Source organism: Mustela nigripes, chromosome 3 (assembly GCF_022355385.1).
Source record: "Mustela nigripes isolate SB6536 chromosome 3, MUSNIG.SB6536, whole genome shotgun sequence".
Classification (NCBI taxonomy): domain Eukaryota; kingdom Metazoa; phylum Chordata; class Mammalia; order Carnivora; family Mustelidae; genus Mustela; species Mustela nigripes.
In genome coordinates, this window is record NC_081559.1 from 39,005,117 (window position 1) to 39,018,701 (window position 13,585).

A 13,585-nucleotide genomic window follows, 5' to 3' on the forward strand; every position below is an offset into this window, starting at 1 on the left:
TGTTGTGGAAAAGAACCACTGCATATCATGTCTCAAAGACAAATGTTAAGGTTATGGGTCTTGTTTGGATACGTTGTACATTCTTGGAAAGCAGCAACTGAAGCATCGGGAATGCAAAATCTATTAGCTGATTTCTGGAGTAAAATACAGTTGTGGTCCTATGGTCTGATAAATGTCTTTCTTCACATCATGGGGCTGGGTTCATGTTCCAGAAAAAGCAGAGATGAAAGCAGTGCCATGCTAAAGACTGTAGGAATATTTTAATTCATATGTTTTAATTCATTACGTAATAATAATATCACAGTCTATTTTACAAGTTAAATGTATGAGAATGTATGAAATAGAAATGGTAGGAAAAAAACTAAACATAGGTCAGGAATATGAATTTTTCCAAAACCAGGGGCCAAAGGAAGATGTTTTGCCTGTAGGGCCCAAGGAGGAAGCAGAGGGGGTGGGAACAGCATTGGCTCTTGTGGTAAGCATCTGTCCCTGTGTCACCCTGGGAAGGAGTCAAGGCTCACCCTCTGCCCTCGTCTGGGGTTGGGAGTTGAGTCTGGTCAGTGGAAGATGGCGGCTTGGGAGGAAAGAGCCATCTGGTTACCTACACAGAACTGGTCCCCTGGTGGCCACAGGTGGGTTGCCGTACAGGGAATTAGGGGTGGAAATGTCAAAAATCAAATGCGTGGAGGAAAAAAGTCAACAGTTTCCTCCTTTCCCCCCCAAAACCCAAATTCTTGAAATGCACACACATTCTTCTTTCAAACGTAGAAAAGTCTCACTCTGGATGTGCTTACAAGAAGATCGTCGTCAAAAAACTTTGTCTCTATGATAACATTCCCACTATAAGTAAGAAGAGAGGGCAAAAGAGTGAGTGTGTTAGGCAACAGATTTCATTTCCACAAAGTGGCTTCAGTTTGGGTCTGCTTGGCCTGGGGACACGCACCTACCTAGAATTTTCGCTTGGGGACACTTAAATCTACGTCCAAATGGGGTTAGAAGTCTAATGTGACATTTAACTTTGTGATTGGATTTTTTTCTCCTCAAGTTCAGAAAACAAGAAGAAAGAGCATGTTTTAATCCTTGATATGTGTAAACCCCTTAGCAGAGTGCTCTGCAAACAGGGGTGCTTATACATAAGACCTTTTTTTTTTTTTTTTTTTTAAATATGAGTGACTTTTTGATATACATGGAAACCTGCAGGTCTCTGGTAGGCAGTTATGGGTTGGTCTTTCCTGCATCTATTTCCATCACTTTGGGTAACAGCACTCTGCTCTTCTTCTGGGGACCCACCACATCTCCAGTCCATGGGTCAGTCCAGTAGCCTCTCCTTCACCTGGCAGAGGGCTGGGCACAGGACATAATATGGGCTAATCAGACTCTTCCCCTGCTCCCCGTTGGAGCAGGATCCTTCCTATGGCTGCTCCTGAAGGAGATCATCGATGGATTCCTGCCACCTGCATCTTTGAAGCTGCCCAGGTCTCAGTGCCACCCGCCACCCGTCACCCCTACCCCCCTTCAGGTCTGTCCTATCAGCTGGAGTCATTTCTATGGCTTGCAGCCAAAGAACCCCAAATGACACACCTGTATTGTACAGGGGAGAATTTCATTTTTCTTGGTGGGTATCTTAGAGTTTCCAAACCAAACCACTCTCGAACCAAGTTAAGGACAATAGAGGTACTGTTTTGGGGTTCCAGAAAGTAAAATGTGAGTTAAAGAACCTAAATAAGTCATCACAGACTTATTGGACCTGGCCAAGAAGGAGTCAATGAAGGTTAATAAAATACAAAAAATGCCCTTCTATATACTACCCTGTACTTTCCCAGGTAATTAATAGCCAGCAGATACATTTTTGTTGGCAATTAATTATAAAATAGGTACATAAGAAACTCAAGATTTAATTGGCTATTAGAATATAAAAATACCTACCATTGTAATTAAAAATCTATTACAGCAAACATTTTATAAAGCAAAATCTTATAAAGCAAACAACCTCTATTTACATTCAGTGTGGCTTTCACCAAGGATCTGTTTAAGGGGACAATCCAATATTACACAAAAATCTGTGGGAATAACTCATTACTAGACACTATTATTAAGACCTCTGAAAGTCTAATACCTTTTCCGAAGAGAAAATGTAAGCTGGGCCCTTACTGACAGTGTTTTTGGATAAAGGACAAACAAATTATTCTTTGAGCAGGAAGCATAACTATGAAAATGGTAAGCTAGTCTCTGAAAAACCATAACCAAACATTATCCTCTATAACAAACTTAGAACTTTGCCAGATTCCATTAAAGGCCATTCAAGAAAAGTACAGAGTATCAGAAGTTTGGTTGTCAGGAAAGTGAGCAAATTAGCCTAGATTTAATATAGAGTACAGGCCAGTTTCCTCCCATATCATCTTCTTTCATCCTCACTACACCTCTGTGAGATAGAATTATTAATTCTATGTGTAGAGAGGAGAAAAATAAGGCCAGAGAGGTAAACATTGTCCAAGATTGCACGGCAAGTCAGGGTTAATCAGGAATTTAGTCTAAAGGTCTAATCTAAAGTTTTTTTTATTTTTTTCCATTTGATCACACTGTCTTTTTCCTATGGCCATGTCAGTAACCTGTAAACTCAAATACCCCTGAATACTCTCTCCCCTTATTTTCACCCGGGGCTGCCCGCTGAGCAGCACCATCAGCCCCCCTGCTTGGAACCCACTCCCCAGTGCCTGGGGTCTGCTCACTCACGTTAGCACGCTGGCGGGCATCATCTGGGATTCGGGCGCAGCCTCTATCAGGGACTGCCAGGTGTTTGTGGAGTTTGGGATCACAAAGCCAAACTCGAAGAACCATTCTGAAGGAAGAACAAAAAGCTGGTGAGTGGGCACCCTAGAGTGTCTCGGTGCTCTTCCCCCCCCCCCCCCCCTTAGAGTGAGCCTCTTCTTACCCCAAGAACCACAAATGAAGCCATCAGAAACCTCTGGGGCCAGAGGCATGTGAAAGAGGCATGACAACCCCTCAGGCTGTCCCTCGACCACACCAGAGGCTTACTCCCTCTGCTCTAGGGCCTAAAGGATGAGGACTAGTGGGCAGATACATTATAAGCAATGCTTTCTTAGCAATAGGCTATGTGTATATGATAAACAGAAGAACAGACTAGGCCTTTCACTTGCAATTCCAGCTGTAAGACACGGACATGCACTCTTACAGTTCATGGTGGAAACTCGGTGCAGAGTCGCCTTGGTGGCCAGATCTGTGGGAGACTGAGAGCTCTGTACCAGGCCCTTGTTGGCAGCTTCCTCGTGACCACATTATAATTCACCAGTGATAAAGCAGGCACCAACCCAGGCCCACTAGTGTCAGAAACCCTTTTGTTGGGCTCAAAGCCCCTTGTCATTGCCAGGTTTGTTTTTGCTGAGGCCCCCAGTCTCGCAAGGTATAGGAATCCCATCACAAACTGAGCTGCAAAATGAACGTTACCGAAGCAGTGTTTTAAGTTCACTGGGTCCTGCCTTTTTACTCTGTCATCCTAAGTGGGGCTTCCAGGCACTAGGCCACAGAATACCTTCTAGGCATTGCCCTTTGAAGTAAACTTTTTGTTCCAGGCGGAATTTTTCCATTTGCTCTGCTGAAGAGAAGTTCAACTCTCGAGACACTGCCTTGCACTTGAGGATTTTCTTGGGAACACGGGCTGGTAAATAAAAAGAAATATTGAAGCCATTCTCAATGAAAATCACATACTATAATTCCTTAAGTTTCTGGGAGCTTCTTAGAGCTGATTTAGAGAACACATTATCTATGTTAAATTTCAGAGAAAAGCCTTGGTAACACAATTAAAGACAGAGGTCCCCAATTGGTCAAGTGCATCTTTATTATTTTTTTTAAAAGATTTTATTTATTTATTTGAGAGAGAGAGAAAGAGAGAGAGAGAGCACAGAGGGTGAGGGTGAAACAGATTCTCTGTTGAGCAGAGAGCCTAATGCAGGGATGCAGGGCAAGATCCTACCACCCCAAGATCACGACCCGAGCGGAAGGCATTTGCTTAACCGACTGAGCCACCCAGGTATCCCCCTGAAAGATCTTTAAGAAACACCAGATATAGTGCATCTAAGGGCCTTCCCTAGCTGTTTTCATTAGGAAAAGGGCTGAATGGACCCCTTCTTTACTCTGTTCTGTTGGTTTTAACTCCTTAGTTTTTCTTTTATTTCAGGGAGATAAAAATGGAAATTTTCTTTTTTTTTTTTTTTATAAGATTTTATTTATTTTATTTGACAGAGAGAGAGATCACAAGTAGGCAGAGAGGCAGGCAGAGACAGAGGGGGAAGCAGGCTCCCTGCTGAGCAGAGGGCCCGATGCGGGGCTCGATCCCAGGACACTGAGATCGTGACCTGAGCCGAAGGCAGCTACTTTAATCCACTGAGCCACCCAGGCGCCCCTGGAAATTTTCTTTTAAAAAAAAGTTGAGAGCTTAGTTTATATCTTTAGGCATGTTTTAATGTTAAAATTTCAGCACAGAATGAGTTTTGGGAAGTGAGAGGGAAAAAAGGTAGGAAAGGAACTGAGAATCTCAGTAACACATGCTGTGCCCGCAGCGGTTTACCCATCAGGATCTGCATTAATTTAGCTCCCTGATGCTTAGGCCTTGCTTCTGAAACATCAGAGCCCTGTGCAGGGCAAAGGGCTGGGGAGTACCTTCATGCTCCACTCCAGGGACTGACAGGTCTTCTGTTCCTTGCCACAGTATCTTCCCTGTCTCAGCATCCCGGAGGTTCATCCAATTTCTGATCAAATGTATTAAGGAAAACAATGCACTGAAAGCGACTCCAACTTTGCACTCAAGGTGTGTTCTAGCTCTCAGATTTGCTACCAACTCCTGTTTACTTTTTAGCAAGTCAGCCTATCTATCAAGTGCCATGAAAGCAAATGAGGAGGTGTAGGAGGGTCCAAAGGACATCTAAAGGAAGATCATAGCACAGACCCAACAGAGATTTTTTTTTAAAAGATTTTATTTCTTTATTTGACAGAGAGAGAGCACCAGCAGGGGAAGTGGCAGGCAGAGGGAGGAGAAGGGCTCCCCTGCTGGGTGGGGAGTCCAATGTGGGGCCAGATCCCAGCAGGCTGGGATCTATCAGAACAGAGAGAGGGCAGATGCTTAATGACTGAGCCACCTAGGCGCCCCCCACAGTGGAGATATTTTTATGTACAACATGAGAACCAAAGACTACACATCTAGAAACTGCAAGGAGAGAGAAAATGAATAGTACAAAATTAAAAATTTTCCAACAGAATCAGACCAGCCAAGATAAAAGACTTAAAGAAACAGATAAGAGAGGTATCCCAAGAAGTGACTCATGCAGACCACCCCCACAGCCCATAAATTTTGCTCACAAGTCCACAGATCTCAAGTACCCATTTAAAAAAAAATTTTTTTTGTTTTTGTTTTATTTATTTGACAGACAGAGATCACAAGTAGGCAGAGAGGCAGGCAGAGAGAGAGAGAGGAAGAAGCAGACTCCCTGCTAAGCAGAGAGAGCCCGATGTGGGGCTCGATCCCAGGACCCTGGGATCAGGACCTGAGCTGAAGGCAGAGGCTTTAATCCACTGAGCCACCCAGGTGCCCCTCAAGTACCCATTTAACTGCCTGTTCTTAGATATAAGAAACTAGCCAAGGATCACCAGAAACTGAAATGAAAGACAAACCAAAACAAAGAGAAAAAAGCAACTTAAGAGGAAAAAGAGACTACAGAGGAAGATAGAAAAAATTTTTTTAAAGATTTTGTTTATTTATTTGAGAATGAGGTGAGAGAGCACAAGCAGGGGGAGCAGCCTGATCCCAGGAGGCTGAGATCATGACCTGAGTGGGAGGTAGATGCTTAATCAACTGAGTCACCCAGGCATCCCAGAAGATACAAACTTTTGAAAAGAAGTATTAAGAACTAACAAAGCTGGGTTACCTGGGTGGCTCGGTTATTAAGCATCTGTCTTTGGCTTGGGCCCTGATTGCAGGGTCCTGGGATTAAGCCCCACAGGGAGCCTGCTTCTCCCTCTCCCACTCCCCTGCTGTGTTCCCTCTCTTGCTATCTCTCTCTCTGTCAAATAAATAAATAAAATCTATGAACAAACAAACAAAACAAAACAGTCAGAGATAATATAACCCTTATACACTAAAAATCATATACAATTAAATTTTGTATATTTTAGGTGATCTTCTCTGGCTCAAGTTTACAAATTTTGAGGCTAGTCAATTGATAATCTCATTTAATCATAAAATGCCTTCTAACTTAAGCAGTTATATTTTCTAGTTTCTGTATTGTCCATCATACAATAAATGAATCACTAACAGCAATGAAAAAAGGAACATTCAGAGAACAAAAAAGAATGCTAGAAAAATACACATTTTGATAGCAGAACCAAACAACTCAGTATAAGGGTTGGAAGACAAACCTGAGGAACTCTTTCAGAAAGAAAAATAAAAAGGGACAAGGACAGAAAACAGGAAAGTAAAGATAAAAGAACCAGGTATCAATGTAAGAGATCCAAAAATCTAACAGGAGTTCAAGAAAGACAGAACCGAAAAACCATGGAGAGAAGTGATCAATAATTAATTCGAGAAAATGTCCCAGACTGAAGATCTAGCAAGTGACCAAGTCACATCATTGTGAACTTGCAAAACGTCAAGGTTAAAGCAAAGCTTCCAGAGGAAAAACAAGTCACATAAAGGTCAGAATCAGAATGGGGGAAAAAAAAAAAAAAACAGAATGAATCACACTTTTCAACAGGGACTCTGGAGGGTAGAAAAAAATGAAGCAGTGCCTCTATGAATCTCAGGGAAACTCCTAAAACTAAAAAAAGATTTATTTTCTCAAGAAACTAACGATAATATGCTATTTCAAAATGATAGGGAAGACTAAGGAAAAAGACGATATTGAATCCATGAGCAAGGGACTAAAACAAGATACAGGTGAAAAAGTCCTCTTTAGAGGACTAAAGGGTGACAGGCCGAGGTCCAGACAAGAGCAGGTCAGAGGTTTAGAAAGAGATCTTAAGAAGATGAAATTCATAGAATATCTGATGGGTTTAAATGGGAAAGATTTATACAGTTAGGGGGTATTTGGGGGCTCATTAGTGAGAAGCACAGAAAGCCTAAGTAAATGAATAAGAAACTAAGATAATAATTAACATCAGGGAAAAATCAAAGGTGGTATTAGGAGAAAAATCAGTTATACTATACTACATGGTATCATTGCAAATAGGGCTAACCTAGTCGTAATAATAAAACCACAGACTATGGATCCAATACCATTATCCTGAGAGGATGGGGGAAGGAGAAGAGCATGTATGTGTGGTCAGGCAGAAAGTGCTGGGAAAGAACAAAACTCATTTTCCACAGTGAGAAGTCGATAAACAATGCCTAAAATAGAGACATTAAGGCATAGCCACAGTGTGCAACTCCAAAATATGAAGATAAATAGTAAATAAATCAGCTAGAAACTGAAAATGGTTTTCTCCAGGGAGTAGAAAATAGGAATGAAAGGATACAGAACACCGCTCATCATTCAAAACCAGGTAGAACTAGAACTCTGAACAATGTACACACACAACTTTGATAAATATGAACACTAAATTTAAAAAGACCGTCCTGAGTTTTTTTAAACAATGGACAAATAATTTTAAAAACATTCATATTTCCATACATAGAGGCTAAGTCTGAGAAAGATAGCTAATATTCACAAAGAGATGGACCTTCAGATAAACAGTTGATAAAGTTTACAGGTCTTTTTTTTTTCTTTTTCCTTTTTCTTTTTCTTTTTTTTTTTTTTTTTTCCATTTTTGCTGTCTAGCAACCAAACCCTCTTCCCAATAGCACCATGTTGCCCCTGTGGGAGGCAGCGACTGCAAGGCATTACTGTAACTAGAAGATCCAAATCTTCCCTCCAGAGCCTGGTACAGCTGGGGGCAAGCACATGACCCAGGCTTAGAAGCCTGGGTACTAGGAGTTGAGGAAAAATCAGCAGTTCTGCAAGATGGGGGCAGGAGCTGTGCTAACCCAAACTTCCCTGCTTTGTGACCACTGAAACCCCAGGGAGCCCTCAGCCTTTCTGACTGGGTAGCTTGCAGTGTTGAACCCAGAGCAACATGGCTGATCAGCATCACTATGCATGAACTGCTACAGTTAACCCTCTGGAGACATTCTTTCTAGGTTTTGCCGTTACTGAAGTCACAAAAGATAACCAAGGGTTACCCTGGCTTCTTGTGCTCTCAACCTGCTGGTGTATTGCACTCCTACCCCACTCCCCTATGAACCTACCACTGCTTTCAAGTTGGGTTGGTTGTGCTTCTCTCTTCTCCTTGTGTGTAATCCTAACAGTCTCCTCATATGCTCATTATATCCCCAGATACTACTGCTCTTATATACCTTTGCAGTTTTCTTCTTCTCTGCTTCATATTTTGAAATTCTACTTTTTAAAAAACTAAATCCAAAAGCAAGTCAATAGTATACACACTTGCTTAGATCACCTTTTTTTAAATGTGTGTGTGTGTGTTTTGTTTGTTTTAAAGTAAGCTCTACGCCCAGTGTGGGTCTTGAACTCACGAGCTCAAAATCAAGAGTTGCATGTTCTACCAACAGAGCCAGCCACGCACCCCCAGATCCCGTATTAAAATTCCAATGACCATAAATACGCTTAGCTATTCTGGGGTCTCCCTATATGAAGACAAAGCTTCCCCAGCTGGAGAAATGAAACAGTAGCTACTACTGCTCCAGCAAGTCCACTCAGAACTCAGATCTAACAGAATTGCCTTAGACATTTAAGCCCAAGGTTTTCAGAAGACACAGCACTCATTTAACCAGCTCCGTACATGCTTTTCATTCTTTCTCTTCGGATACTCTCTTAGGTACCAATATAGCCACACTGGACACCAGATTTTCTTAACTAACAAAACTAAAATTACTCTTAAAATTTCAGGCTCACATACAAGTGGGGCATTCCAGCAAAACTACTGCGAGAAAAGCCTGGGAAAGGGGGCTCCCTTTGTAAAGCAACAGATAGATCAGAGCTAGCAGTTTCCAAAAAAAACCATTACTGCTGCTGGCCTGGGTCAGCAAAGAAAAGTCTGGCACCAGAATTTACTCATCAATCTATTAGAGGATAGAAAGAAAGAAGTCTTAAATGAGAGTGTGCTCTCTGATGATTAGTGGATGGTGAACTGAAGATTCCTCCATTTTACAGCAAGGGAGAGAACGTGCTAAAGATATATGGCTTATCTTCCTAACATAAACGCCTCCTGTCTTTATAAATGACCAGTTTAAGGACTTAATTATCACTTTAGGAAATTTATTATTGTTTTTTTGGAAATATACTTAAAAACACATTTTGGCCAGTTCAATTATTAGGCATTTCTTGCATGTACCTTAATCCAGAAACCTATCAGTCTGTATCATGGACTTCATTGTATAATCCTACCAAAACCTGTAAGATTTCACCCTCAATAAATACCACAATATTAGAGAAATACACACTGAGCTCCATCCAATGATGTTGGGATGCAGGCTACTGAGAGTCCCTCCAAATTCTCTAAGGTAGGGGTGAAAAGGAACACTCTTAATTCATGGCAAAGATGCTGCCATTTGGGAACAGCTTTTTAAATCGTAAAAATACAGATCCATGACAGCTCAATAGCAAAAAGAAATAAAAATTATTGAGGTAGGTATTTTTTGGTTAAGTTTTATTTTTTACTTGATGGAGAGAGTAAGAGTGCGAGCACATGCATAAGGGGGAGGAGAAGAGGGAGAAGCAGTCTTCCGCTTGAGCAGGGGCCTGATGTGCATCTTGACCGCAGGACCCTGGGATCATGACCGGAGGCGAAGGCAGGTGCTTAACCGACTGAGCCACTCAGGTGCCCCTGAGGTAGGTATCTTAAAATAACCACAAGAAAAGATGGTCCTCAAAAGAGGAAGTGTATTTCACTAAAAATGTTGGAAATGAGGGTGCCTGGGTGGCTTAGTTGGTTAAGCAACTGCCTTCGGCTCAGGTCCTGACCCCAGGGTCCTGGAATAGAGACCCACATCAGGTTCCTTGCTCAGCGGGGAGTCTGCTTCTCCCTCTCCCTCTCCCTGCTACTCCACCTGCTGTGCTCTCTCTCTCTCTCTGTGTCAAGTAAATAAAACTTATTAAAAAAACTGTTGGAAAGGAAAGGCAACTTTAATGGCTTCATCATCATCTGGTTGGAAACATTTTTTTGTTTTAGCAGCTTTTTGTTAACTAGATTTTTCAGAGAAAAAGAGCCTGAGGTTTAAGACTCAAAGGTCAAGTCACTTCCAATCTTGAGAGAGGAGAGGATTAGGTAGAAGCTTTAAAGGGGTGGGGGAGGTTAGAGGACTATTTATAAATACCACCTTCTGGGTCAGCCAGGTCTTTTCTCATTTAAAAGCTCCCAGGTGATTTATACCCAGGGTGAACACAAAGGAAAACTCCTTTACTATGGGAAACCTCTGCTGGGAAAGCTGTTCTTGGTACCTTCTTATTTGGAACCAGGCAGACAAAAGCGGCACACTCTTGTATGTAAAAGTAAGAGCATGTTAAAAATAAGCTTCAGCCTGGAAACAATAAGTTCAGGAAAAAAAAAATCAATAGTCTGTAGAATGTCAAGCCTTAGGAAAGGTAAAAAAGGAAGTAAACTAAGATACGCAGGGAAGAATGAGAGTCACTTGGCGCCACACAGAAGGTTACATAAGTCTTCTTATGTTTTAAATAGCTGTGACCTGGTATGATTTTGGTCCAGTGTGGGGGCTGGGGACAGACCTAAGGTAGAGAAGGCCAGCAGGGAGTGGTGATGGAGTGGGAAGTAAAGGCTTGGGGAGAAAAAAAAAAAAGCAGTCAGATGAATGGCATATGAGGTAAATTTCCTTAAGATGTGAATGCAGGCACTGGGATAAAAGGATTTAAAATATTTAGTGACAATCATCTAGAAGCATTTTGACACGAGTACAACTATACCTTCATTTTTATATATTAAACAGAACGGATCCACTGTACATGGCAGGACCTCACCAGCCAATTGAGAAGAGACCAGAAGGAGATTAGGGGAGAGGAAAAAGCTGGAGTAGAGAGGAGGAATGGGGAAGGAAAAGAGAGGGAAGAGGAAAGAAAAAAAAAAAGATACTGAGAAAGAGACAAATAAAAATGCCCACATGTAACTGAGAACCAGGACCAAACAGAAGGGAACAAGAAGGAAGGGGCTCAGGATGTTCAGAGATGAGATTCCAGTTTTTCCTGCTTGAATCTTATATTACAGAGTTGTCATGGTTAGTGGCTTTCACAGAATGGTTTGAAACTGATGGGTAGGAAGAATGTCCCCCTGAAAATGTTAATTGGCTGATTCATAGTTTCCTGTAATTTATCATCCAAACTAGTACTTTTGAGAATGAAAGAGGGTGCTAACGGGACAGCACACTTAAATGAGTTGGCTCATGTAAGGTGTTAAGAATCTTAGAAGCAGAGTGGTGTTGTTACGAATCTATTATCATCTCCTGTCTAGGCTCCTGATGGCTTTCCTTGCCGAAATCGAGAGTCAGACCCTTAACCAACTGGGCTACCTCAAGTGCCCCTCCTCGCTTCCATTCTTGCTCCCTCTTTCAACCCATTCTCTTCACAGAAGAAGGTAATTTTATAAAAACTGTGAATTAGATGTTAACCCCCGTTTTCCTTTGCACTTAAAAACAAAACTCAAGTCCTCTGCATAGTTTACAAGGTGCCTAGTCACCATGTTCCACCCTTAATGGCTTCCTGTCTCTCTCTTCAGCACACTAGTGTCTCTTCTGCCCGTGATGCTGCCTGAGTGTTCTCGCCCTTACTCTTCACACTCCCAGATCCTGGCTTCAGGGGTACCTCCTCAGGGAGGCTCTTGGGACCACATCTCCAAGTCCAGATCTGCCTGACTCCGAAGTCTGGGCTCCTTTTGTGTACCCATGCCAACCCCGGCTATGTCCTGGCCTCCCCTAAGCAGAAAGTTTGTGCCATCTCTATCGCCTCTGAGGAGAGGCTAAATACTACTTTACTTTCGCTGTTACTTTCCTGGTCAAAGACCTTCAAAGGGTCCTCCCAGACTGATCCAGATCTCTCCATATACCTGATCTCAAATTATCATTCAGTAAGTGCTTATTGACAAACTACTATGTGCCAGGTATGGACATCAAAGCAGCATGTAAAAAATCTGGGCAATATTATTGTTTCATAGAAAGTAACAGACAAGTGGAAAGGGATATTTCTAAATTTTATATTATTTTATAAATTTATGGTCTTAACTATGTTGGTAAAATATACATTTGTCTATTCCACCCATACCCCCTCTCCTTTTTTTTTTTTTTAATTTATATTTATTTATTTGACAGAGATCACAAGTAGGCAAAGAGGCAGGCAGAGAGAGAGGAGGAAGCAGGCTCCCTGCTGAGCAGAGAGCCCAATGCGGGACTCCATCCCAGGACCCTGAGATCATGACCTGAGCTGAAAGCAGAGGCTTTAACCCACTGAGCCACCCAGGCGCCCCCCGCCTTTTTATTTTTTTATTTTTTATTTTTTATTTTTTTTTAAAGATTTTATTTATTTATTTGTCAGAGAGAGAGTGAGCGAGAGCGACCACATGCAGACAGAGTGGAAGGCAGAGTCAGAGGGAGAAGCAGGCTCCCTGCGGAGCAAGGAGCCCGATGCGGGACTCGATCCCAGGACGCCGGGATCATGACCTGAGCCAAAGGCAGCTGCTTAACCAACTGAGCCACCCAGGCGTCCCCCGCCTTTTTAAAAAAATATTTTTATTTGACAGAGAGAGAGAGAGAGAGAGTGAGTACAGGCAGGGGGAACAGGAAGGAGAGGGAGAAACAGGATCCTGGTGAGTAGGGAGCCTGATACAGGGCTCTATCCCTGGCATCATGATCCGAGCCGGAGGCAGACGCCCAACCGACTGAGCCACCCAGGCGCCCCACACCCAAAACCCTTTTTAAAAATATATATATTTTTCATTGGAATGTTAAGAGATTGCCTTATATTCAGGGTCAACTTATATTTGGGCATTATTCTGATGATTCTGTGGATTTCCTCTACATAAAACCAAATAACTTATTTATTCATGTCCCTCAAAACAGTTCATACTGAAGCTGGATAATTCTCACTGATACTGAGATAATTCTCTAATGATATTAACTCAGATCCTGATTACTAATCTAGGGATGGAAGAGCTATATTATTTCAATTCCTAACAATTTACCAAGAAGGGTACTGGTTTATTAATTGTTTTTCTATTCTAGCCCTTTCTGAAAAGTAAGCTTTTTTTTTTTATTTATTTTTTATTTTTTATTTTTTATTTTTTTTTTTAAAGATTTTATTTATTTATTTGACAGAGAGAAATCACAAGTAGATGGAGAGGCAGGCAGAGAGAGAGAGAGGGAAGCAGGCTCTCCGCTGAGCAGAGAGCCCGATGCGGGACTCGATCCCAGGACTCCGAGATCATGACCTGAGCCGAAGGCAGCGGCTTAACCCACTGAGCCACCCAGGCGCCCAGCTTTTTTTTTTTAAAAGATTTTATTTATTTATTTGACAGACAGAGA

At 42.0% G+C, this 13,585-nt stretch overlaps 1 protein-coding gene across 1 annotated transcript in view; it reads right to left on the reverse strand.

Annotated features, from left to right (window-relative positions):
• Positions 1-236: 236 nt before the first annotated feature.
• Positions 237-13,585, reverse strand: part of PDE6D (phosphodiesterase 6D) — a 52,025-nt gene continuing 38,676 nt past the window's right edge. Inside the window, exons 2-5 of the mRNA XM_059393717.1 lie at positions 4,678-4,766; positions 3,551-3,676; positions 2,734-2,839; positions 237-840 (exon numbers count right to left, since the gene is read on the reverse strand). Coding sequence (XP_059249700.1) covers positions 759-840; positions 2,734-2,839; positions 3,551-3,676; positions 4,678-4,766 — 403 coding nt within the window. The 3' untranslated portion in view covers positions 237-758. The remainder of the gene's footprint in view (positions 841-2,733; positions 2,840-3,550; positions 3,677-4,677; positions 4,767-13,585) is intronic.